Source organism: Leuresthes tenuis, unplaced genomic scaffold, assembly GCF_036924035.1.
Source record: "Leuresthes tenuis unplaced genomic scaffold, fLeuTen1.0.hap1 SCAF_20, whole genome shotgun sequence".
Lineage (NCBI taxonomy): Eukaryota > Metazoa > Chordata > Actinopteri > Atheriniformes > Atherinopsidae > Leuresthes > Leuresthes tenuis.
This window is the reverse complement of record NW_027325374.1, coordinates 17512288-17534552: the sequence shown is the minus strand read 5'-3', so window position 1 is coordinate 17534552 and position 22265 is coordinate 17512288. Positions and strand designations below refer to the sequence as shown.

The following is a 22265-nucleotide window of genomic DNA, read 5'->3' as shown; positions in this document are numbered from 1 at the left end:
ACTGCTTCCCAACCCCAATATCAGGCCGCGTAATGCTCAGAGACACTCCAGAAACACCCAAGAGCTACATCTCAGACTCTACAGGCCTCAGTTAGCATGTTAAATGTTAGAGTTCAATACAGTACAATTAGGAAAAGACTGAACAGGTATGGCTTGTTTGGAAAGGTTGCAGGAGAAAGCCTCCTCTCTCTAAGGAGAACATGATAGCGCAGCTTGGGTTTATAAAGTTGTATCTGAAAAAAAAACAACCACTTCTGACTTCTGGAAGAATGTCCTTTGGACAGACAAGACCAAAGTGGAGATGTTTGGTCATATTGCACAGGACTAGAATTAGTGAAACCCAAACACAGCACATCAGCACAAACACCTCATACCAACTGTCAAACATGTTGGTGGAGGGCTGCTGATTTGGACTTGTTTTGCAACCAAAGGACCTGAAAACCTGGCAGTCACTGAGTCAGCCATCACTTCCTTTGTTTACCAGATTACTTCAGGTTATTGCAGCTCAAGGTGGTTCTAGCTATTGAATCCTGAAATGTCCTGAGTTTTTCACAAACTGCTTCTGCATTTTTGACTAAGTTTTTGTTCAATGAACGACGACAAGTTTGTTATATCATGTGATGTTATTCACCCGAGGTTGTAATTACCCATTTTGAGACCTACCAAAGACCAGATTATTACTTTTTACTATGTTTTGACAAAAGCTTTTGAACTAAAAGAGGATGCACTTCACAGGCCCTAGAAAATTGGCATTTGGAATTTAATTAGAAAACAGCAACAACAATAACAAATTGAAATGATGCCATAAACATATTCACAGAGATATTTCCTCATATCTGAAAAAAATTCACAACATAATAAGAATACATCTTACCATGTATGATATGAACCCCTATGATGTGTTTTGTCAAATGATTCTAATTAAAAAAAAAAAAATTACTCCAATAAGCAAACTCTTGCACTCATGCTTTCCTTTGCTTCTGTGTAACATAGCCTACATCAGCATGTCTGGCACCCACTCACCCTCTCAAAAAAATGTGTGACAAGTAGCGCCTGTCCCTGTGGCCTATACTGTGGACAGCAAAACACAAGAAAATGACCAATTATCCAACAATGCTCAACAATTTTTCTTTATTCGTTTTCCTTATAAAACATTACTGTGAATGATCTCCTCTACTGATGATGGGAAAAGGACCCCCTTTACGAAGCTTGGGCGTGGCCATGTTGAAAGTAGAGATAAAAACCACACACAAAAAATAGCAGGATACAGGGAATGCCTGCAAACTTCACAGCTCACTGTGGGAGAACAGTAATTCACCCACTGCCTGATTGATGACTCACAATTTCTTGCATGAGTCGTGAGACTTAAAAAAAAAAGAAAGAAAGAAAAAAGCATCTTAGCACACATTACCCACATAATATACTGTCAATGGAGAGCATCTCCACCCGCTCACTTCCATGTTATTTGTTGGTACATTGCTGCCACCTGCTGGACAGATGTGGAACATGTCAGCGAAAACATAAATACCCTTCAACTTATATTTAAAAAAAAAAACTTTCTTCACCCTGTAGAAGTGATCTTGCTCTAAACATTACTTGTATTGTTTATTAGTAAACTAATTCCTTAGATTTCATTAAATGAGACTTCAAGAGCAGCGGATAATGTCATCATGATGTCCAGCTTTGTTAATGGGGCATTTTTCTTGTTTTGCTTATAAAACAATTGAGCTATTTCTTCTTTTAATGGTGGAGTCCCATAATTTCACACAGTAAGACGTATAGGGCAGCGTAAGTGAGCAGCAAATTCTAGATTAAGTGCTTCATGATTCAGTATCGCCTTAGATTCTCACAGGATTTCTGTAGGTTATCATAAACATACCGTTTCCTTGATCCAGCCAGTCACAACCCCGGGAAATTTATCTTCACAATCTCTCTCAGTTTCAATGTCACAACCTTTAATTTTCACTTCCTTGTTTATGTCTTTTTGACTTTCCAGAGCAAATCAAAAAGCAAAATAGGAACATTACAGTCATCATTGATGTAAAGAGTAAACAGACCAATTACTGATCCCCGCTGTTCTCCACTGTTCCCGCTGTTCTCCACAGGAACCCTCCCTTTTCAAAATATTTTTCATTTTTTTCCACAAATATATATGATCTATGGCATCATAATCATTCTGTAAATCAATAGAAACACCAACAGAACATGCACCATCTTCAGCTGCTTTGTAAGGTTAAGACGTTGTCATGTCGACAAAAAAGCAAAGCCCATGTTGTAACTGATTGTTGTTTTCAAATATGTGATAAACAATTTAAAAAAAATGTTTATAATTATATAGAAAAACTTACATAATTTGACTTGCGGATGAAATCGGTTCACTTAGATTTACTTTAATGCATCCTTTTGAGTGTTACATTTCTTATTGGGTCAAAATAAAATGGCATCCTACCATCTTACCAGACGGTGGAGCTGTGGCCTTATTTTCTGTTGTACTGGTTCTGCCCAGCAGGTGAAACTAAGATCTGAAGTGACAAACCTCACCCTTGTGTGAGGTCTTTTTAGGTACTTGAGTAACGGAAGATCATAACGTGCACTGATTTCACACTTTGTTGGCAGGGTTTTCTTTCTTTCGCTGGATGATCTTCAAACTTATTTGGTGACTGCCATTTTATTTTAACATCAAAAGCAGCTCCAAAAGTTTCCCACTTTCATTTCCCTGTTATAATCAACACTTAACCTCAGAGCCATGGCAGGGACCCTGTTTGGTGACAGTGAATGATGTCACTGTATAGGGTCCATACAGCTGTGAGTAAAGTGAGATAACACAGCAGCATAAAAAACCCTGTTGATTGCAAACTTTTAATATACCAAAATAATACATGATAACAACAATAACACATACATACATAAATATATAACTCTACATTGCATCTTCAATGTTTGATATGTTCCGAAACAACGTGGTTGGGTCTCATCTGTACTTCTCGGCGAGCACAGCAGCGAAAGCCGATAGGAACTTGTCCATTGCTGCATGTGCAACCGGAGTGAAGTCTTCACCCAAGAAACAGGCCAGACTGACAAGTACACAGTGTGAGAACAGCTGCAAGGGAAACAAAACATCTGTTACTGGGAGGTAAGAATCAGCATGTGCACTCATGCCTCTGTTTGCTGTGGACCATGAACCTGTTTACTGCCTTAATCACGTCTGGTTTGCACAATAACCCATCTGAGGTGTTGGATAAGCATTCATTTTTAATTGTTTGCTTCAGTTTACTACTCAGAAAGGGGATTTTGTTTTCCTCACCATCAAAAAACAAATCAAACCGTTTCAGGTGAGAGGAATTGCTATGTTGCGGATTTTTACTCCTTTGCATTAGACAGTTTCATTGGCAACATGTAGCTCAGTCTGTGTTGTCACATGGTGGAGCAATTGATGCGGTATAAAAATCCACAATATAGGTCAAACCACTCAAAAGTTTTTAATGTTTGAGCTGTTTTGTATATGGTGAAAAGTCAGCTTTCATCTTCCTTATTAGCCATCCCTTCTTGATAGCCAATAGCTTCTGTTTGCCCATCCGGAGACTTTCTGATTCTCCAAACTTAGGGCACTCCGACGGCTGTCTGCAGGTAAGACACGGACTGCCCACTTCCAAAAAAAAAAGAAATATCCCTTCAGTGTTTGTCATTACATTTTGTTAGTGTTCTGGCTGTGGGTTGGTCTGTCCTCCTTTAGTGTGTAACAAAGACAACACGCACATTTACATATAAGGAAATGAAATTGGTGTATTGAAGACAATGCACCAGACTTAGACTTTTTTTTGGCTTTGTTTTGTTTCCCAAAGCTAAGAAAAGAACAAAGAATTGTTTGCACTATGAGGCATATGCAGGGAATAAAGCTAAGGAACCTAACCTGCACTTAACAACATACTGTATGTTTATGTATATACTGAAAACATAAAATGTCTCATGTCTGTTTTTTGGCAGATACATTTAATGAATCTGTGGAAAATGTGAGAGTAGTTCTTATAGAACATGAAAAACACTAACCAGCACTTTCTGCATCAAACAGCCATTTCTTACCCTTAGTCTAATTTAAATATATGTGCAATTGTTATTTGATATATTAGATCTGAATATAGTGTCCAAAACATGTGCTGCATAAACACGAGCATTGGGGAGACTCTTAGGGGCAGTGAGCAGTTGCTCTTCAGAACCTCACCTTGAAATTGGTCGGGTCGATCCGAAGCTGGTACGCGTGCAGAGTCTGCAGCGGAGCCAGGGTGACGGTCAGCTGGCTGATGTCTTTGGCCCCCTCTGCTATAGCCAGGACAATCTTTTTCCCATGAGAATACAGGTGGGCGGAACCAGGACTGATGTCTAGGTGGGAAAAGTATGTCTTGGTGCCTGGATAAGAAGCAAACATCCTATGGGAGAAGGGGACGTGGGGATTTGCTTCAGTGATTTTTTTTAGACATGATTATCCCAGTGACACCAGAAGCATCCCAACAACTGACACACGGAGACTGATTTTGGCTCATCCTCAACCTCCTAATTATCACTGCTACACTGCTGCACTTTAACGCACAATGATTATTCTCTGCAGTAATGGTTAGTAAATAATTTACTGATGCAAACAGGGTACTTATCTTTGACACATAAGGTCATCAATACAGAATCACTAAGTGTTCACATATTAAAAAGTTAGTTGGTCTTCATGCACAAACCTTTATTAACATGATTATCAATACAGATGACTCTTTGTCAATCACTGTTATCAATCAATTAAGTTAATATTTTGGAAATAAGTAGACTTTATAATGTGGACCCACCTAAGAAGTGCATCAGCCCCAATGTTTTCGGCCACAGGAGTCAGTCTTTCCCACATCTGTTTAATCAGCTCCTTCTCCTTCTTCGACAGCATTGCGGCCTACTTCATTTAACAGCAAGGGGATAAACAGCAGGACTAACTGTCGACGAATATCCAGAGTTTGAGATGTCTTTACAGGCTGCAGAGATGTGCCCTAATCAACCATTTTGTCACCGCACGAAACCGCCATCGATCAAAATGCTGAAAAGAAAGACAAGTGAAACAGATGAAGTAATAATTCCTGCCGTCTGAAGAAAAAAAAGCAGGTAATGGTTCATGTGTCTGCAGTCGAGATGTTTCCCTCCTCTGTGTTATCAGGCAGCAGCCAGGGCAGGGTGGGGGCTCCACACTATTAGATGCGTCATATTGGACATTTAGCATGTCATCAGTGTGGCCGACCCTAAGACACAACAAGTGTGAGGTTTTCCCAGTGATGACCTCTTGACTGCCTTTAGATTCTTTTGCCATAACTGTCCCATTGTCTTGTAATCCTGGTCAGTAATTACTGACATTACATTACATTTTAAACACTTTGCAGTGTTTTACTCAAATATCAATCACTTAGCAATTTCCAAGCCATATACCTATTAGAAAATGTAATATTTGCTTTAATATTTGTACTTTTAACAACATTGAAATGACAGAAATAATTAATTGTAACACGTGGCTCAGAGGCCTCATGCAGTGAATAAAAAATATTTTGAGACATGTCGAAGCCACGTCTACATAAATACTCTCAACTGCTGCTATCTCGAGCTCCATAAGTTGCTGGTCAGAGAAGAGTGGGTGTGTGGCGTCTGATAACATTGTAAGGACCATTACACAGCACCACCCAGATGACTGTGCAATTGTTGTGCACACAAAAAATATGTCTTGCAATACAAATAATGCATCTATGGGGCAGAAAATTTGTGCTTTGAATTTGAAAAAGTAGTTCTTGTGAGAAAGAAACTATGTTGCGACATCAAAGAAATCAGCTGTGGTGAGTAAACTTTAAGCACAAAACCATTTCAGGAACAAATAAAAAAGCCGTTTCTTTAGATAACACAACCGAAAACACTTGTTTTCATAAATCCCTCACCTGAAATGTATTTTCTGTTTGTTTTGTTTTTTCATGTCATTCTTTGCATTTTGCAGCTTATTGTCTTGGTCGTTGTGTTTCTTTTGTGTTTTTCTTGATAGTTGTGTTTTCTGGTTTGTTCTTGTTTAGCATTTTCCCTTCATGGTTGGGTTTTTGCATGTGTTGTTGTATTCCTTTTTGTCTCTTGTTGTTGTGTTGCTACATTGTGCTGGTTGTGTTTGGTGTTTTGCACATCAGGGCCACAATGGCAGTGGCTTATAAAGGTTACTAGATGCCTGCTTCATACCAGCCTTAACAGGGTCTTCTTTCCCCACTGATTATGCCAGGCCTTTTCTCTTGGCTGTGGCTTTGCTACACAGCTGAGGGCGAGTGTGAACGGGAGGCACGTGGCAGCGAGGTTATCATATAACAACCCGTCATAATGACCTTGTATGAACCCTCACCACCCGTGATGTTTTATTTCTTAGTGATGGTGGTGTTTAATTCTGTTACTTATTAGCGCTCCTTGATGGATCCTTTGAATGTTTACACTGATTATGGAATATAACACAAGACGGAATAAAACAGGCTGACCTTTCAAGCTGTGGTTCCTTCAGAAGTGAAATGTTCCATTTAAACACATCAAATGCATAATTTTTCTTGATCTGACTGACACACCAGCAGACCTGCTTGTTACCTGGTGAAGTGATGAGGGCTAACTCAGCATAAAATGGCGTTTATGTGGTCTTATGCTTCTTAAAAAGATGCACAGTCATGCTTTCTGCTTCAGCGCTGTGGCCTGGCCATGCTTTACCTTGGATCAGGCAAACAGCTAATGTGATGTATGATTATGAGGAACTTAAAGTTTCCTACTACTTTCTTTAGTCTTTTGGGAATTCCCACATGTGAACACGCTTCATGAGTTGTGGCGCACCTCCTTTTATTCCCTTTAGGATAATCGTCCCTCGGTGTAATCCACAGAAAGTAGTGGTATCATTACTTGTTATTTTGATGTGAGTCGAGCAAATGTACTTTACGAAGTGACCTCCAGATAAAACTTCTATGCTCCAGGTGAGGTTTGAACTCACAACCTCGGCATCACTCTGCAGGCAGGTAGCTGTCTTATAAGTACCGCGCGCTGACCGATTGCGCCACTGGAGCTATCTGTGGGGTCCTTTTTGATTGAAATCGACCTATATCCAATCTCCCTTTTTTGTCTAAAGTTCTTGAAAAAATAGTTGCAGTTCAACTTTGTGATCATTTACATAGAAATAATCTGTTTGAAGAGTTTCAGTCAGGATTCAGAGTGCATCATAGCACAGAAACAGCACTGGTGAAAGTTACCAATGATCTCCTCTTAGCCTCTGATAGCGGACTTGTTTCTGTGCTTGTCCTGTTGGATCTCAGTGCTGCATTTGATACGATCGATTACAGAGACTTGAACATGTTACTGGGATTAAAGGAACTGCATTAGGCTGGTTTAAGTCATATTTATCTGATAGATTCCAGTTTTTCCTCTTAAATGAAGAATCTTCCTCACACGTTGGAGTAAGTCATGGAGTTCCTCAGGGTTCTGTGCTTGGACCGATTCTTTTTACTTTATACATGCTTCCATTAGGTAACATTATCAGACAGCATGGCATAAATTTCCGTTGTTATGCTGATGATACTCAGCTGTACTTATCTATGAAAGCAGATGAAACCAATAGGTTGATCAGACTACAAGCATGTCTTAAAGACATAAAGACCTGGATGACTCAGAACTGTCTGCTTTTAAATTTAGACAAAACTGAAGTTGTTCTCTTTGGACCTGAGCGCTTCATGGAGAAATTGTCTAGTTATATAGTTACTCTAGATGGTATTTCCTTGGCTTCTAGTTCTACAGTGAGGAACCTTGGAGTTATTTTTGACCAGAATTTATCATTTGATGCACATATAAAACTGGTTTCTAGGACTGCCTTCTTTCACCTTCGTAATATTGCTAAAATCAGGAACATCCTGTCTCAGGGTGATGCAGAGAAACTAGTTCATGCATTTGTTACTTCAAGATTGGACTACTGTAATTCCTTATTATTGGGCTGTCCCACATATTCTCTGAAAAGCCTCCAGCTGATCCAAAATTCTACAGCCAGAGTTCTGATGAGAACTAACAGGGGAGATCATGTTTCTCCAGTTTTAGCTTCTCTTCATTGGCTCCCTGTTAAATTCAGAATAGAATTTAAGATTCTTCTTATCACATATAAAGCTCTTAATGACCGAGCTCCATCATATCTTAAAGATCTCATTGTAAGATATTTTCCTAACAGAGCACTTCCCTCCCAAAATGCAGGTTTACTTGTTGTTCCCAGAGTTTCTAAAAGTAGAATGGGAGGTAGAGCCTTCAGTTATCAGGCCCCTCTCTTGTGGAATAAGCTGCCAGTAAATGTCCGGGAAGCAGACACCCTTTCCACTTTTAAGATTAGGCTTAAAACTTTCCTTTTCGATAAAGCTTATAGTTAGGGATGGCTCAGGTAATCCTGAAACATCCCATAGTTAAGCTGCTATAGGCTTAGACTGCTGGGGGACCTCATCTGTCACACCTTTCCTCACTTTGCTCTCTTTTTCCCCCTGTTTAATTTCACAATTGATATTATGTACATATGACATTATTGTGGTTATTAACTTGTGTTTCCCTGTTCCAACAGATATCCTTTGAATGGTGTTATGGTGTTTTTCCCCCCTCTTTTCCCTCTTTTCTGTCTTCTCAAACCCCAGTTGGTCGAGGCGGATGGCCACCCTTCCTGAGTCTGGTTCTGCCAGAGGTTTCTTCCTGTTAAAAGGGAGTCGTTCCTTTCCACAGTCGCCACAGGCACGCTCAGGACGGGAGATTGGACTGAAGACAAGTTTCGGTGCAATCTGTTGGTTTCCTTAGCTAGGATATTAATTTTTGAATGGGCTCTATATGAATTAATTGGATTATGATTACAATGAATTGAATTCCAATTGGCTTGAATTGGACTATATTACTTAAGTGCCTTGAGATGACAATTGTTGTAATCTGGTGCTATATAAATAAAATTGAATTGAATTGAATTGAATTGAATAACTCTGACCCATCATTTCAGCAGTTTGTGAAAAGTAACTTATAACATTTGGTGTATCAGTAAGTCTGCAATGACAGATTGTTCTCATTCTCATGTTAAGTGGGATAGTTTGTCATTCATACCTAATTACCCAGTATGCCACCATCATTTTAAACCGTATCATTTTTGTCTGTTCAAATTTGTAACAGTGGAAAAGTAGAAACCAACTTTAATTCCATCAATGCTACCAACTTCCTGTACAACTACAAACCAATCCCTCATCAATGTCACCACAGTCAATTCCTCATTTGAATAAACAGACCTCCCCCAACATCCAAGAGCTTCCTGAAGTGTGAATGTTTTCATAAATCTCTCACCTGAAATGTATTTTCTGTTCGTTTTGTTTTTTCATGTCATTCTTTGCATTTTGCAGCTTATTGTCTTGGTCGTTGTGTTTTCGGTTTTCTTTTGTGTTTTCCTAAATGTTTTATTGTCTTCTTTGTTTTCGTGTTTTCTCAAAGGTTCTGTTTTTTAGTTGAACTGATTAGTTTTTTTCTTCACTGTTGCGTTTTCTTGATAGTTGTGTTTTCTGGTTTGTTCTTGTTTAGCATTTTCCCTTCATGGTTGGGTTTTGGCATGTGTTGTTGTATTCCTTTTTGTCTCTTGTTGCTGTGTTGCTACATTGTGGTGGTTGTGTTTGGTGTTTTGCACATCAGGGCCACAATGGCAGTGGCTTATAAAGGTTACTAGATGCCTGCTTCATACCAGCCTTAACAGGGTCTTCTTTCTCCACTGATTATGCCAGGCCTTTTCTCTTGGCTGTGGCTTTGCTACACAGCTGAGGGCGTGTGTGAACGGGAGGCACGTGGCAGCGAGGTTATCATATAAAAACCCGTCATAATGACCTTGTGTGAACCCTCACCACCCGTGATGTTTTATTTCTTAGTGATGGTGGTGTTTAATTCTGTTACTTATTAGCGCTCCTTGATGGATCCTTTGAATGTTTACACTGATTACGGAATATAACACAAGACGGAATAAAACAGGCTGATCGTTCAAGCTGTGGTTCCTTCAGAAGTGAAATGTTCCATTTAAACACATCAAATGCATAATTTTTCTTGATCTGACTGACACACAAGCAGACCTCCTTGTTACCTGGTGAAGTGATGAGGGCTAACTCAGCATAAAATGGCGTTGATCTGGTCTTATGCTTCTTCAAAAGATGCACAGTCATGCTTTCTGCTTCAGCGCTGTGGCCTGGCCATGCTTTACCTTGGATGAGGCAAACAGCTAACGTGATGTATGATTATGAGCAAGTTAAAGTTTCCTACTACTTTCTTTAATCTTTTGGGAATTCACACATGTGAACACGCTTTATGAGTTGTGGCGCACCTCCTTTTATTCCCTTTAGGATCATCCACAGAAAGTAGTGGTATCATTACTTGTTATTTTGATGTGAGTCAAGCAAATGTACTTTACGAAGTGACCTCCAGATAAAACTGCTATGCTCCAGGTGAGGTTTGAACTCACAACCTCGGCATCACTCTGCAGGCAGGTAGCTGTCTTATAAGTACCGCGCGCTGACCGATTGCGCCACTGGAGCTATCTGTGGGGTCCTTTTTGATTGAAGTGATTCGATATAAACCTGATGAAAGAAAGTGGCACAGTCAATCACTCTCAGCAACAAAGTACTGGAGCTATTTTTAATCTTTCGTTGCAATTAATCCTTTTTATGCTTGTTGTTAATGACACTGAATAAGGTTGCTGTAATTAAACCTTTACTTAAAAAACCTACTCTTTATTCAGAAGTGTTGTCTAATTATCGACCTATATCCAATCTCCATTTTTTGTCTAAAGTTCTTGAAAAAATAGTTGCAGTTCAACTTTGTGATCATTTACATAGAAATAATCTGTTTGAAGAGTTTCAGTCAGGATTCAGAGTGCATCATAGCACAGAAACAGCACTGGTGAAAGTTACCAATGATCTCCTCTTAGCCTCTGATAGCAGACTTGTTTCTGTGCTTGTCCTGTTGGATCTCAGTGCTGCATTTGATACGATCGATCACAGCATTCTGTTACAGAGACTTGAACATGTTACTGGGATTAAAGGAACTGCATTAGGCTGGTTTAAGTCATATTTATCTGATAGATTCCAGTTTGTTCTTGTAAATGAAGAATCTTCCTCACACGTTGGAGTAAGTCATGGAGTTCCTCAGGGTTCTGTGCTTGGACCGATTCTTTTTACTTTATACATGCTTCCATTAGGTAACATTATCAGACAGCATGGCATAAATTTCCGTTGTTATGCTGATGATACTCAGCTGTACTTATCTATGAAACCAGATGAAACCAATAGGTTGATCAGACTACAAGCATGTCTTAAAGACATAAAGACCTGGATGACTCAGAACTGTCTGCTTTTAAATTCAGACAAAACTGAAGTTGTTCTCTTTGGACCTGAGCGCTTCAGGGAGAAATTGTCTAGTTATATAGTTACTCTAGATGGTATTTCCTTGGCTTCTAGTTCTACAGTGAGGAACCTTGGAGTTATTTTTGACCAGAATTTATCATTTGATGCACATATAAAACTGGTTTCTAGGACTGCCTTCTTTCACCTTCGTAATATTGCTAAAATCAGGAACATCCTGTCTCAGGGTGATGCAGAGAAACTAGTTCATGCATTTGTTACTTCAAGATTGGACTACTGTAATTCCTTATTATTGGGCTGTCCCACATATTCTCTGAAAAGCCTCCAGCTGATCCAAAATTCTAAAGCCAGAGTTCTGATGAGAACTAACAGGGGAGATCATGTTTCTCCAGTTTTAGCTTCTCTTCATTGGCTCCCTGTTAAATTCAGAATAGAATTTAAGATTCTTCTCCTCACACATAAAGCTCTTAATGACCGAGCTCCATCATATCTTAAAGATCTCATTGTAAGGTATTTTCCTAACAGAGCACTTTGCTCCCAAACTGCAGGTTTACTTGTTGTTCCCAGAGTTTCTAAAAGTAGAATGGGAGGTAGAGCCTTCAGTTATCAGGCCCCTCTCTTGTGGAATAAGCTGCCAGTAAATGTCCGGGAAGCAGACACCCTTTCCACTTTTAAGATTAGGCTTAAAACTTTCCTTTTTGATAAAGCTTATAGTTAGGGATGGCTCATGTAATCCTGAAACATCCCATAGTTAAGCTGCTATAGGCTTAGACTGCTGGGGGACCTCATCTGTCACACCTTTCCTCACTTTGCTCTCTTTTTCCCCCTGTTTAATTTCACAATTGATATTATGTACATATAACATTATTGTGGTTATTAACTTGTGTTTCCCTGTTCCAACAGATATCCTTTGATATCCTTTGAATGAGGGGTTTCCCCCCCCTCTTTTCCCTCTTTTCTGTCTTCTCAAACCCCAGCTGGTCGAGGCAGATGGCCACCCTTCCTGAGTCTGGTTCTGCCAGAGGTTTCTTCCTGTTAAAAGGGAGTCGTTCCTTTCCACAGTCGCCACAGGCACACTCAGGACAGGAGATTGGACTGAAGACAAGTTTCGGTGCAATCTGTTGGTTTCCTTAGCTAGGATATTAATTTTTGAATGGGCTCTATATGAATTAATTTGATTATGATTACAATTAATTGAATTCCAATTGGCTTGAATTGGACTATATTACTTAAGTGCCTTGAGATGACAATTGTTGTAATCTGGCGCTATATAAATAAAATTAAATTGAATTGAATTTCGTTGCAATTAAACCTTTTTATGCTTGTTGTTAGTGACACTGAATAACTCTGACCCATCATTTCAGCAGCTGTGAAAAGTACCTTATAACATTTGCTCAAGCATTGTAATTAAGTAGAAATTTGAGACATTTTACATTTACTTTAGGGCAATAAATATTTAGGGCAAAAAGTATTCTCCGACTTTAGTCCGTAGTGATTTGATAAATAAAGATTTTGCACGTTCAGTATTGAACAAGCTTCTGAAATATCACATATTGTGAAAGAATAAACTACAGAGGCAGTTGGGGAGGCATTTTTTCTCTCCAAATGTTCAGATAATTTAGTTTCTGTATATGGTCAATTAATCCAATGCAACACACACACAAAAAATAAATAAATCAAAGATTAGAGAAAAAGTGCGAAAGTTGAAAACAGATCTCCCCCTGACCCTCAGGTGGGCTGCCAACATTTGTGTACTTTTACTTAAGCAGGGTTCTTGGTAAGAAGACCACAGCTTGTAAAATAGCATTTTCACAATACTGTACATATGTTACCACCTCACTAAAGTGCAGGCTCTGAATATTTCAGCACCGCTGCTGTTTTGGTGAAGCGTCCTCACTGCAGGCTGTGATACATCTCCGGTTTTGCTCCATCTGCGTTTTTTGTTGTTGTTTTTGTTGTTGTTGTTGTTGTTGTTGCAGTGAAGCTGTTGTGGAAGTCAGTATCTGCTGCCACCTTTAGACACTCTTCAGGACTGTCCTCTGCAGTCACCATGAGAACACTTCCGTCTTGGTTTCTAGGCTGACAAACACTTGAAATGTTAAAGTGTAAAATGACATCGGTGGTGTATCAGTAAGTCTGCAATGACAGATTGTTCTCATTCTCATGTCAAGTGGGATAGTTTTTCATTCATACCTCATTACCCAGTATACCACCATCATTTTAAACCGTATCATTTTTGTCTGTTCAAATTTGTAACAGTGGCAAAGTAGAAACCAACTTTAATTCCATCAATGCTACCAACTTCCTGTACAACTACAAACCAATCCCTCATCAATGTCACCACAGTCAATTCCTCATTTGAATAAACAGACCTCCCCCAACATCCAAGAGCTTCCTGAAGTGTGAATGTTTTCATAAATCTCTCACCTGAAATGTATTTTCTGTTCGTTTTGTTTTTTCATGTCATTCTTTGCATTTTGCAGCTTATTGTCTTGGTCGTTGTGTTTTCGGTTTTCTTTTGTGTTTTCCTAAATGTTTTATTGTCTTCTTTGTTTTCGTGTTTTCTCAAAGGTTCTGTTTTTTAGTTGAACTGATTAGTTTTTTTCTTCACTGTTGCGTTTTCTTGATAGTTGTGTTTTCTGGTTTGTTCTTGTTTAGCATTTTCCCTTCACGGTTGGGTTTTGGCATGTGTTGTTGTATTCCTTTTTGTCTCTTGTTGCTGTGTTGCTACATTGTGGTGGTTGTGTTCGGTGTTTTGCACATCAGGGCCACAATGGCAGTGGCTTATAAAGGTTACTAGATGCCTGCTTCATACCAGCCTTAACAGGGTCTTCTTTCTCCACTGATTATGCCAGGCCTTTTCTCTTGGCTGTGGCTTTGCTACACAGCTGAGGGCGTGTGTGAACGGGAGGCACGTGGCAGCGAGGTTATCATATAAAAACCCGTCATAATGACCTTGTGTGAACCCTCACCACCCGTGATGTTTTATTTCTTAGTGATGGTGGTGTTTAATTCTGTTACTTATTAGCGCTCCTTGATGGATCCTTTGAATGTTTACACTGATTACGGAATATAACACAAGACGGAATAAAACAGGCTGATCGTTCAAGCTGTGGTTCCTTCAGAAGTGAAATGTTCCATTTAAACACATCAAATGCATAATTTTTCTTGATCTGACTGACACACCAGCAGACCTGCTTGTTACCTGGTGAAGTGATGAGGGCTAACTCAGCATAAAATGGCGTTGATCTGGTCTTATGCTTCTTCAAAAGATGCACAGTCATGCTTTCTGCTTCAGCGCTGTGGCCTGGCCATGCTTTACCTTGGATGAGGCAAACAGCTAACGTGATGTATGATTATGAGCAAGTTAAAGTTTCCTACTACTTTCTTTAATCTTTTGGGAATTCACACATGTGAACACGCTTTATGAGTTGTGGCACACCTCCTTTTATTCCCTTTAGGATCATCCACAGAAAGTAGTGGTATCATTACTTGTTATTTTGATGTGAGTCGAGCAAATGTACTTTACGAAGTGACCTCCAGATAAAACTGCTATGCTCCAGGTGAGGTTTGAACTCACAACCTCGGCATCACTCTGCAGGCAGGTAGCTGTCTTATAAGTACCGCGCGCTGACCGATTGCGCCACTGGAGCTATCTGTGGGGTCCTTTTTGATTGAAGTGATTCGATATAAACCTGATGAAAGAAAGTGGCACAGTCAATCACACTCAGCAACAAAGTACTGGAGCTATTTTTAATCTTTCGTTGCAATTAAACCTTTTTATGCTTGTTGTTAATGACACTGAATAAGGTTGCTGTAATTAAACCTTTACTTAAAAAACCTACTCTTTATTCAGAAGTGTTGTCTAATTATCGACCTATATCCAATCTCCATTTTTTGTCTAAAGTTCTTGAACAAATAGTTGCAGTTCAACTTTGTGATCATTTACATAGAAATAATCTGTTTGAAGAGTTTCAGTCAGGATTCAGAGTGCATCATAGCACAGAAACAGCACTGGTGAAAGTTACCAATGATCTCCTCTTAGCCTCTGATAGCAGACTTGTTTCTGTGCTTGTCCTGTTGGATCTCAGTGCTGCATTTGATACGATCGATCACAGCATTCTGTTACAGAGACTTGAACATGTTACTGGGATTAAAGGAACTGCATTAGGCTGGTTTAAGTCATATTTATCTGATAGATTCCAGTTTGTTCTTGTAAATGAAGAATCTTCCTCACACGTTGGAGTAAGTCATGGAGTTCCTCAGGGTTCTGTGCTTGGACCGATTCTTTTTACTTTATACATGCTTCCATTAGGTAACATTATCAGACAGCATGGCATAAATTTCCGTTGTTATGCTGATGATACTCAGCTGTACTTATCTATGAAACCAGATGAAACCAATAGGTTGATCAGACTACAAGCATGTCTTAAAGACATAAAGACCTGGATGACTCAGAACTGTCTGCTTTTAAATTCAGACAAAACTGAAGTTGTTCTCTTTGGACCTGAGCGCTTCAGGGAGAAATTGTCTAGTTATATAGTTACTCTAGATGGTATTTCCTTGGCTTCTAGTTCTACAGTGAGGAACCTTGGAGTTATTTTTGACCAGAATTTATCATTTGATGCACATATAAAACTGGTTTCTAGGACTGCCTTCTTTCACCTTCGTAATATTGCTAAAATCAGGAACATCCTGTCTCAGGGTGATGCAGAGAAACTAGTTCATGCATTTGTTACTTCAAGATTGGACTACTGTAATTCCTTATTATTGGGCTGTCCCACATATTCTCTGAAAAGCCTCCAGCTGATCCAAAATTCTAAAGCCAGAGTTCTGATGAGAACTAACAGGGGAGATCATGTTTCTCCAGTTTTAGCTTCTCTTCATTGGCTCCCTGTTAAATTCAGAATAGAATTTAAGATTCTTCTCCTCACACATAAAGCTCTTAATGACCGAGCTCCATCATATCTTAAAGATCTCATTGTAAGGTATTTTCCTAACAGAGCACTTTGCTCCCAAACTGCAGGTTTACTTGTTGTTCCCAGAGTTTCTAAAAGTAGAATGGGAGGTAGAGCCTTCAGTTATCAGGCCCCTCTCTTGTGGAATAAGCTGCCAGTAAATGTCCGGGAAGCAGACACCCTTTCCACTTTTAAGATTAGGCTTAAAACTTTCCTTTTTGATAAAGCTTATAGTTAGGGATGGCTCATGTAATCCTGAAACATCCCATAGTTAAGCTGCTATAGGCTTAGACTGCTGGGGGACCTCATCTGTCACACCTTTCCTCACTTTGCTCTCTTTTTCCCCCTGTTTAATTTCACAATTGATATTATGTACATATAACATTATTGTGGTTATTAACTTGTGTTTCCCTGTTCCAACAGATATCCTTTGATATCCTTTGAATGAGGGGTTTCCCCCCCCTCTTTTCCCTCTTTTCTGTCTTCTCAAACCCCAGCTGGTCGAGGCGGATGGCCACCCTTCCTGAGTCTGGTTCTGCCAGAGGTTTCTTCCTGTTAAAAGGGAGTCGTTCCTTTCCACAGTCGCCACAGGCACACTCAGGACAGGAGATTGGACTGAAGACAAGTTTCGGTGCAATCTGTTGGTTTCCTTAGCTAGGATATTAATTTTTGAATGGGCTCTATATGAATTAATTTGATTATGATTACAATTAATTGAATTCCAATTGGCTTGAATTGGACTATATTACTTAAGTGCCTTGAGATGACAATTGTTGTAATCTGGCGCTATATAAATAAAATTAAATTGAATTGAATTTCGTTGCAATTAAACCTTTTTATGCTTGTTGTTAGTGACACTGAATAACTCTGACCCATCATTTCAGCAGCTGTGAAAAGTACCTTATAACATTTGCTCAAGCATTGTAATTAAGTAGAAATTTGAGACATTTTACATTTACTTTAGGGCAATAAATATTTAGGGCAAAAAGTATTCTCCGACTTTAGTCCGTAGTGATTTGATAAATAAAGATTTTGCACGTTCAGTATTGAACAAGCTTCTGAAATATCATATATTGTGAAAGAATAAACTACAGAGGCAGTTGGGGAGGCATTTTTTCTCTCCAAATGTTCAGATAATTTAGTTTCTGTATATGGTCAATTAATCCAATGCAACACACACACAAAAAATAAATAAATCAAAGATTAGAGAAAAAGTGCGAAAGTTGAAAACAGATCTCCCCCTGACCCTCAGGTGGGCTGCCAACATTTGTGTACTTTTACTTAAGCAGGGTTCTTGGTAAGAAGACCACAGCTTGTAAAATAGCATTTTCACAATACTGTACATATGTTACCACCTCACTAAAGTGCAGGCTCTGAATATTTCAGCACCGCTGCGGTTTTGGTGAAGCGTCCTCACTGCAGGCTGTGATACATCTCCGGTTTTGCTCCATCTGCGTTTTTTGTTGTTGTTGTTGTTGCAGTGAAGCTGTTGTGGAAGTCAGTATCTGCTGCCACCTCTAGACACTCTTCAGGACTGTCCTCTGCAGTCACCATGAGAACACTTCCGTCTTGGTTTCTAGGCTGACAAACACTTGAAATGTTACAGTGTAAAATGACATCGGTGGTGTATCAGTAAGTCTGCAATGACAGATTGTTCTCATTCTCATGTCAAGTGGGATAGTTTGTCATTCATACCTAATTACCCAGTATGCCACCATCATTTTAAACCGTATAATTTTTGTCTGTTCAAATTTGTAACAGTGGAAAAGTAGAAACCAACTTTAATTCCATCAATGCTACCAACTTCCTGTACAACTACAAACCAATCCCTCATCAATGTAACCACAGTCAATTCCTCATTTGAATAAACAGACCTCCCCCAACATCCAAGAGCTTCCTGAAGTGTGAATGTTTTCATAAATCCCTAACCTGAAATGTGTTTTCTGTTGCGTTTTCTTGATAGTTGTGTTTTCTGGTTTGTTCTTGTTTAGCATTTTCCCTTCATGGTTGGCTTTTGGCATGTGTTGTTGTATTCCTTTTTGTCTCTTGTTGTTGTGTTGCTACATTGTGCTGGTTGTGTTTGGTGTTTTGCACATCAGGGCCACAATGGCAGTGGCTTATAAAGGTTACTAGATGCCTGCTTCATACCAGCCTTAACAGGGTCTTCTTTCCCCACTGATTATACCAGGCCTTTTCTCTTGGCTGTGGCTTTGCTACACAGCTGAGGGCGAGTGTGAACGGGAGGCACGTGGCAGCGAGGTTATCATATAACAACCCGTCATAATGACCTTGTATGAACCCTCACCACCCGTGATGTTTTATTTCTTAGTGATGGTGGTGTTTAATTCTGTTACTTATTAGCGCTCCTTGATGGATCCTTTGAATGTTTACACTGATTACGTAATATAACACAAGACGGAATAAAACAGGCTGATCGTTCAAGCTGTGGTTCCTTCAGAAGTGAAATGTTCCATTTAAACAATGAAATACATTTCATACATCAAATCTGACTGACACACCAGCAGACCTGCTTGTTACCTGGTGAAGTGATGAGGGCTAACTCAGCATAAAATGGCGTTGATCTGGTCTTATGCTTCTTCAAAAGATGCACAGTCATGCTTTCTGCTTCAGCGCTGTGGCCTGGCCATGCTTTACCTTGGATGAGGCAAACAGCTAACGTGATGTATGATTATGAGCAAGTTAAAGTTTCCTACTACTTTCTTTAATCTTTTGGGAATTCACACATGTGAACACGCTTTATGAGTTGTGGCGCACCTCCTTTTATTCCCTTTAGGATCATCATCCCTGGGTGTAATCCACAGAAAGTAGTGGTATCATTACTTGTTATTTTGATGTGAGTCGAGCAAATGTATTTTACGAAGTGACCTCCAGATAAAACTGCTATGCTCCAGGTGAGGTTTGAACTCACAACCTCGGCATCACTCTGCAGGCAGGTAGCTGTCTTATAAGTACCACGCGCTGACCGATTGCGCCACTGGAGCTATCTGTGGGGTCCTTTTTGATTGAAGTGATTCGATATAAACCTGATGAAAGAAAGTGTCACAGTCAATCACTCTCAGCAACAAAGTACTGGAGCTATTTTTAATCTTTCGTTGCAATTAATCCTTTTTATGCTTGTTGTTAATGACACTGAATAAGCTTGCTGTAATTAAACCTTTACTTAAAAAACCTACTCTTTATTCAGAAGTGTTGTCTAATTATCGACCTATATCCAATCTCCATTTTTTGTCTAAAGTTCTTGAACAAATAGTTGCAGTTCAACTTTGTGATCATTTACATAGAAATAATCTGTTTGAAGAGTTTCAGTCAGGATTCAGAGTGCATCATAGCACAGAAACAGCACTGGTGAAAGTTACCAATGATCTCCTCTTAGCCTCTGATAGCGGACTTGTTTCTGTGCTTGTCCTGTTGGATCTCAGTGCTGCATTTGATACGATCGATCACAGCATTCTGTTACAGAGACTTGAACATGTTACTGGGATTAAAGGAACTGCATTAGGCTGGTTTAAGTCATATTTATCTGATAGATTCCAGTTTGTTCTTGTAAATGAAGAATCTTCCTCACACGTTGGAGTAAGTCATGGAGTTCCTCAGGGTTCTGTGCTTGGACCGATTCTTTTTACTTTATACATGCTTCCATTAGGTAACATTATCAGACAGCATGGCATAAATTTCCGTTGTTACGCTGATGATACTCAGCTGTACTTATCTATGAAACCAGATGAAACCAATAGGTTGATCAGACTACAAGCATGTCTTAAAGACATAAAGACCTGGATGACTCAGAACTGTCTGCTTTTAAATTCAGACAAAACTGAAGTTGTTCTCTTTGGACCTGAGCGCTTCAGGGAGAAATTGTCTAGTTATATAGTTACTCTAGATGGTATTTCCTTGGCTTCTAGTTCTACAGTGAGGAACCTTGGAGTTATTTTTGACCAGAATTTATCATTTGATGCACATATAAAACTGGTTTCTAGGACTGCCTTCTTTCACCTTCGTAATATTGCTAAAATCAGGAACATCCTGTCTCAGGGTGATGCAGAGAAACTAGTTCATGCATTTGTTACTTCAAGATTGGACTACTGTAATTCCTTATTATTGGGCTGTCCCACATATTCTCTGAAAAGCCTCCAGCTGATCCAAAATTCTACAGCCAGAATTCTGATGAGAACTAACAGGGGAGATCATGTTTCTCCAGTTTTAGCTTCTCTTCATTGGCTCCCTGTTAAATTCAGAATAGTATTTAAGATTCTTCTTCTCACATATAAAGCTCTTAATGACCGAGCTCCATCATATCTTAAAGATCTCATTGTAAGATATTTTCCTAACAGAGCACTTTGCTCCCAAACTGCAGGTTTACTTGTTGTTCCCAGAGTTTCTAAAAGTAGAATGGGAGGTAGAGCCTTCAGTTATCAGGCCCCTCTCTTGTGGAATAAGCTGCCAGTAAATGTCCGGGAAGCAGACACCCTTTCCACTTTTAAGATTAGGCTTAAAACTTTCCTTTTTGATAAAGCTTATAGTTAGGGATGGCTCAGGTAATCCTGAAACATCCCATAGTTAAGCTGCTATAGGCTTAGACTGCTGGGGGACCTCATCTGTCACACCTTTCCTCACTTTGCTCTCTTTTTCCCCCTGTTTAATTTCACAATTGATATTATGTACATATGGCATTATTGTGGTTATTAACTTGTGTTTCCCTGTTCCACAGATATCCTTTGATATCCTTTGAATGAGGTGTTTCCCCCCCCTCTTTTCCCTCTTTTCTGTCTTCTCAAACCCCAGCTGGTCGATGCGGATGGCCACCCTTCCTGAGTCTGGTTCTGCCAGAGGTTTCTTCCTGTTAAAAGGGAGTCGTTCCTTTCCACAGTCGCCACAGGCACGTTCAGGACGGGAGATTGGACTGAAGACAAGTTTCGGTGCAATCTGTTGGTTTCCTTAGCTAGGATATTAATTTTTGAATTGGCTCTATATGAATTAATTGGATTATGATTACAATGAATTGAATTCCAATTGGCTTGAATTGGACTATATTACTTAAGTGCCTTGAGATGACAATTGTTGTAATCTGGCGCTATATAAATAAAATTGAATTGAATTGAATTGAATTTCGTTGCAATTAAACCTTTTTATGCTTGTTGTTAGTGACACTGAATAACTCTGACCCATCATTTCAGCAGCTGTGAAAAGTAACTTTTGTTCAAGCATTGTAATTAAGTAGAAATTTGAGACATTTTACATTTACTTTAGGGCAATAAATATTTAGGGTAAAAAGTATTCTCCGACTTTAGTCCGTAGTGATTTGATAAATAAAGATTTTGCACGTTCAGTATTGAACAAGCTTCTGAAATATCACATACTGTGAAAGAATAAACTACAGAGGCAGTTGGGGAGGCATTTTTTCTCTCCAAATGTTCAGATAATTTAGTTTCTGTATATGGTCAATTAATCCAATGCAACACACACACAAAAAATAAATAAATAAATCAAAGATTAGAGAAAAAGTCCGAAAGTTGAAAACAGATCTACCCCTGACCCTCAGGTGGGCTGCCAACATTTGTGTACTTTTACTTAAGCAGGGTTCTTGGTAAGAAGACCATAGCTTGTAAAATAGCATTTTCACAATACTGTACATATGTTACCACCTCACTAAAGTGCAGGCTCTGAATATTTCAGCACCGCTGCTGTTTTGGTGAAGCGTCCTCACTGCAGGCTGTGATACATCTCCGGTTTTGCTCCATCTGCGTTTTTTGTTGTTGTTGTTGCAGTGAAGCTGTTGTGGAAGTCAGTATCTGCTGCCACCTCTAGACACTCTTCAGGATTGTCCTCTGCAGTCACCATGAGAACACTTCCGTCTTGGTTTCTAGGCTGA

General features: G+C 39.4%; 1 protein-coding gene and 4 non-coding genes across 5 annotated transcripts; all 5 read right to left on the bottom strand.

Moving 5' to 3' along the window:
- Positions 1–2845: 2845 nt before the first annotated feature.
- On the bottom strand, positions 2846–5259 carry hbae4 (hemoglobin alpha embryonic-4). The gene is made up of 3 exons (XM_072373626.1): positions 4830–5259; positions 4220–4424; positions 2846–3100 (listed from the first exon to the last, which is right to left on the bottom strand). Exons 1-3 carry the CDS (start codon positions 4919–4921, stop codon positions 2972–2974), a joined length of 426 nt encoding a protein of 141 aa, XP_072229727.1. The 5' UTR covers positions 4922–5259; the 3' UTR covers positions 2846–2971.
- Positions 5260–6990: 1731 nt separating this feature from the next.
- trnai-uau (transfer RNA isoleucine (anticodon UAU)) lies at positions 6991–7088 on the bottom strand. Its single transcript has 2 exons — positions 7051–7088; positions 6991–7026 (listed from the first exon to the last, which is right to left on the bottom strand). It is a non-coding gene; the product is annotated as a tRNA-Ile (tRNA).
- A 3406-nt stretch (positions 7089–10494) lies between these two features.
- trnai-uau (transfer RNA isoleucine (anticodon UAU)) lies at positions 10495–10592 on the bottom strand. Its single transcript has 2 exons — positions 10555–10592; positions 10495–10530 (listed from the first exon to the last, which is right to left on the bottom strand). It is a non-coding gene; the product is annotated as a tRNA-Ile (tRNA).
- Positions 10593–14972: 4380 nt separating this feature from the next.
- trnai-uau (transfer RNA isoleucine (anticodon UAU)) lies at positions 14973–15070 on the bottom strand. The gene is made up of 2 exons: positions 15033–15070; positions 14973–15008 (listed from the first exon to the last, which is right to left on the bottom strand). It is a non-coding gene; the product is annotated as a tRNA-Ile (tRNA).
- A 4209-nt stretch (positions 15071–19279) lies between these two features.
- On the bottom strand, positions 19280–19377 carry trnai-uau (transfer RNA isoleucine (anticodon UAU)). Its single transcript has 2 exons — positions 19340–19377; positions 19280–19315 (listed from the first exon to the last, which is right to left on the bottom strand). It is a non-coding gene; the product is annotated as a tRNA-Ile (tRNA).
- Between the last annotated feature and the right edge of the window lie 2888 nt (positions 19378–22265).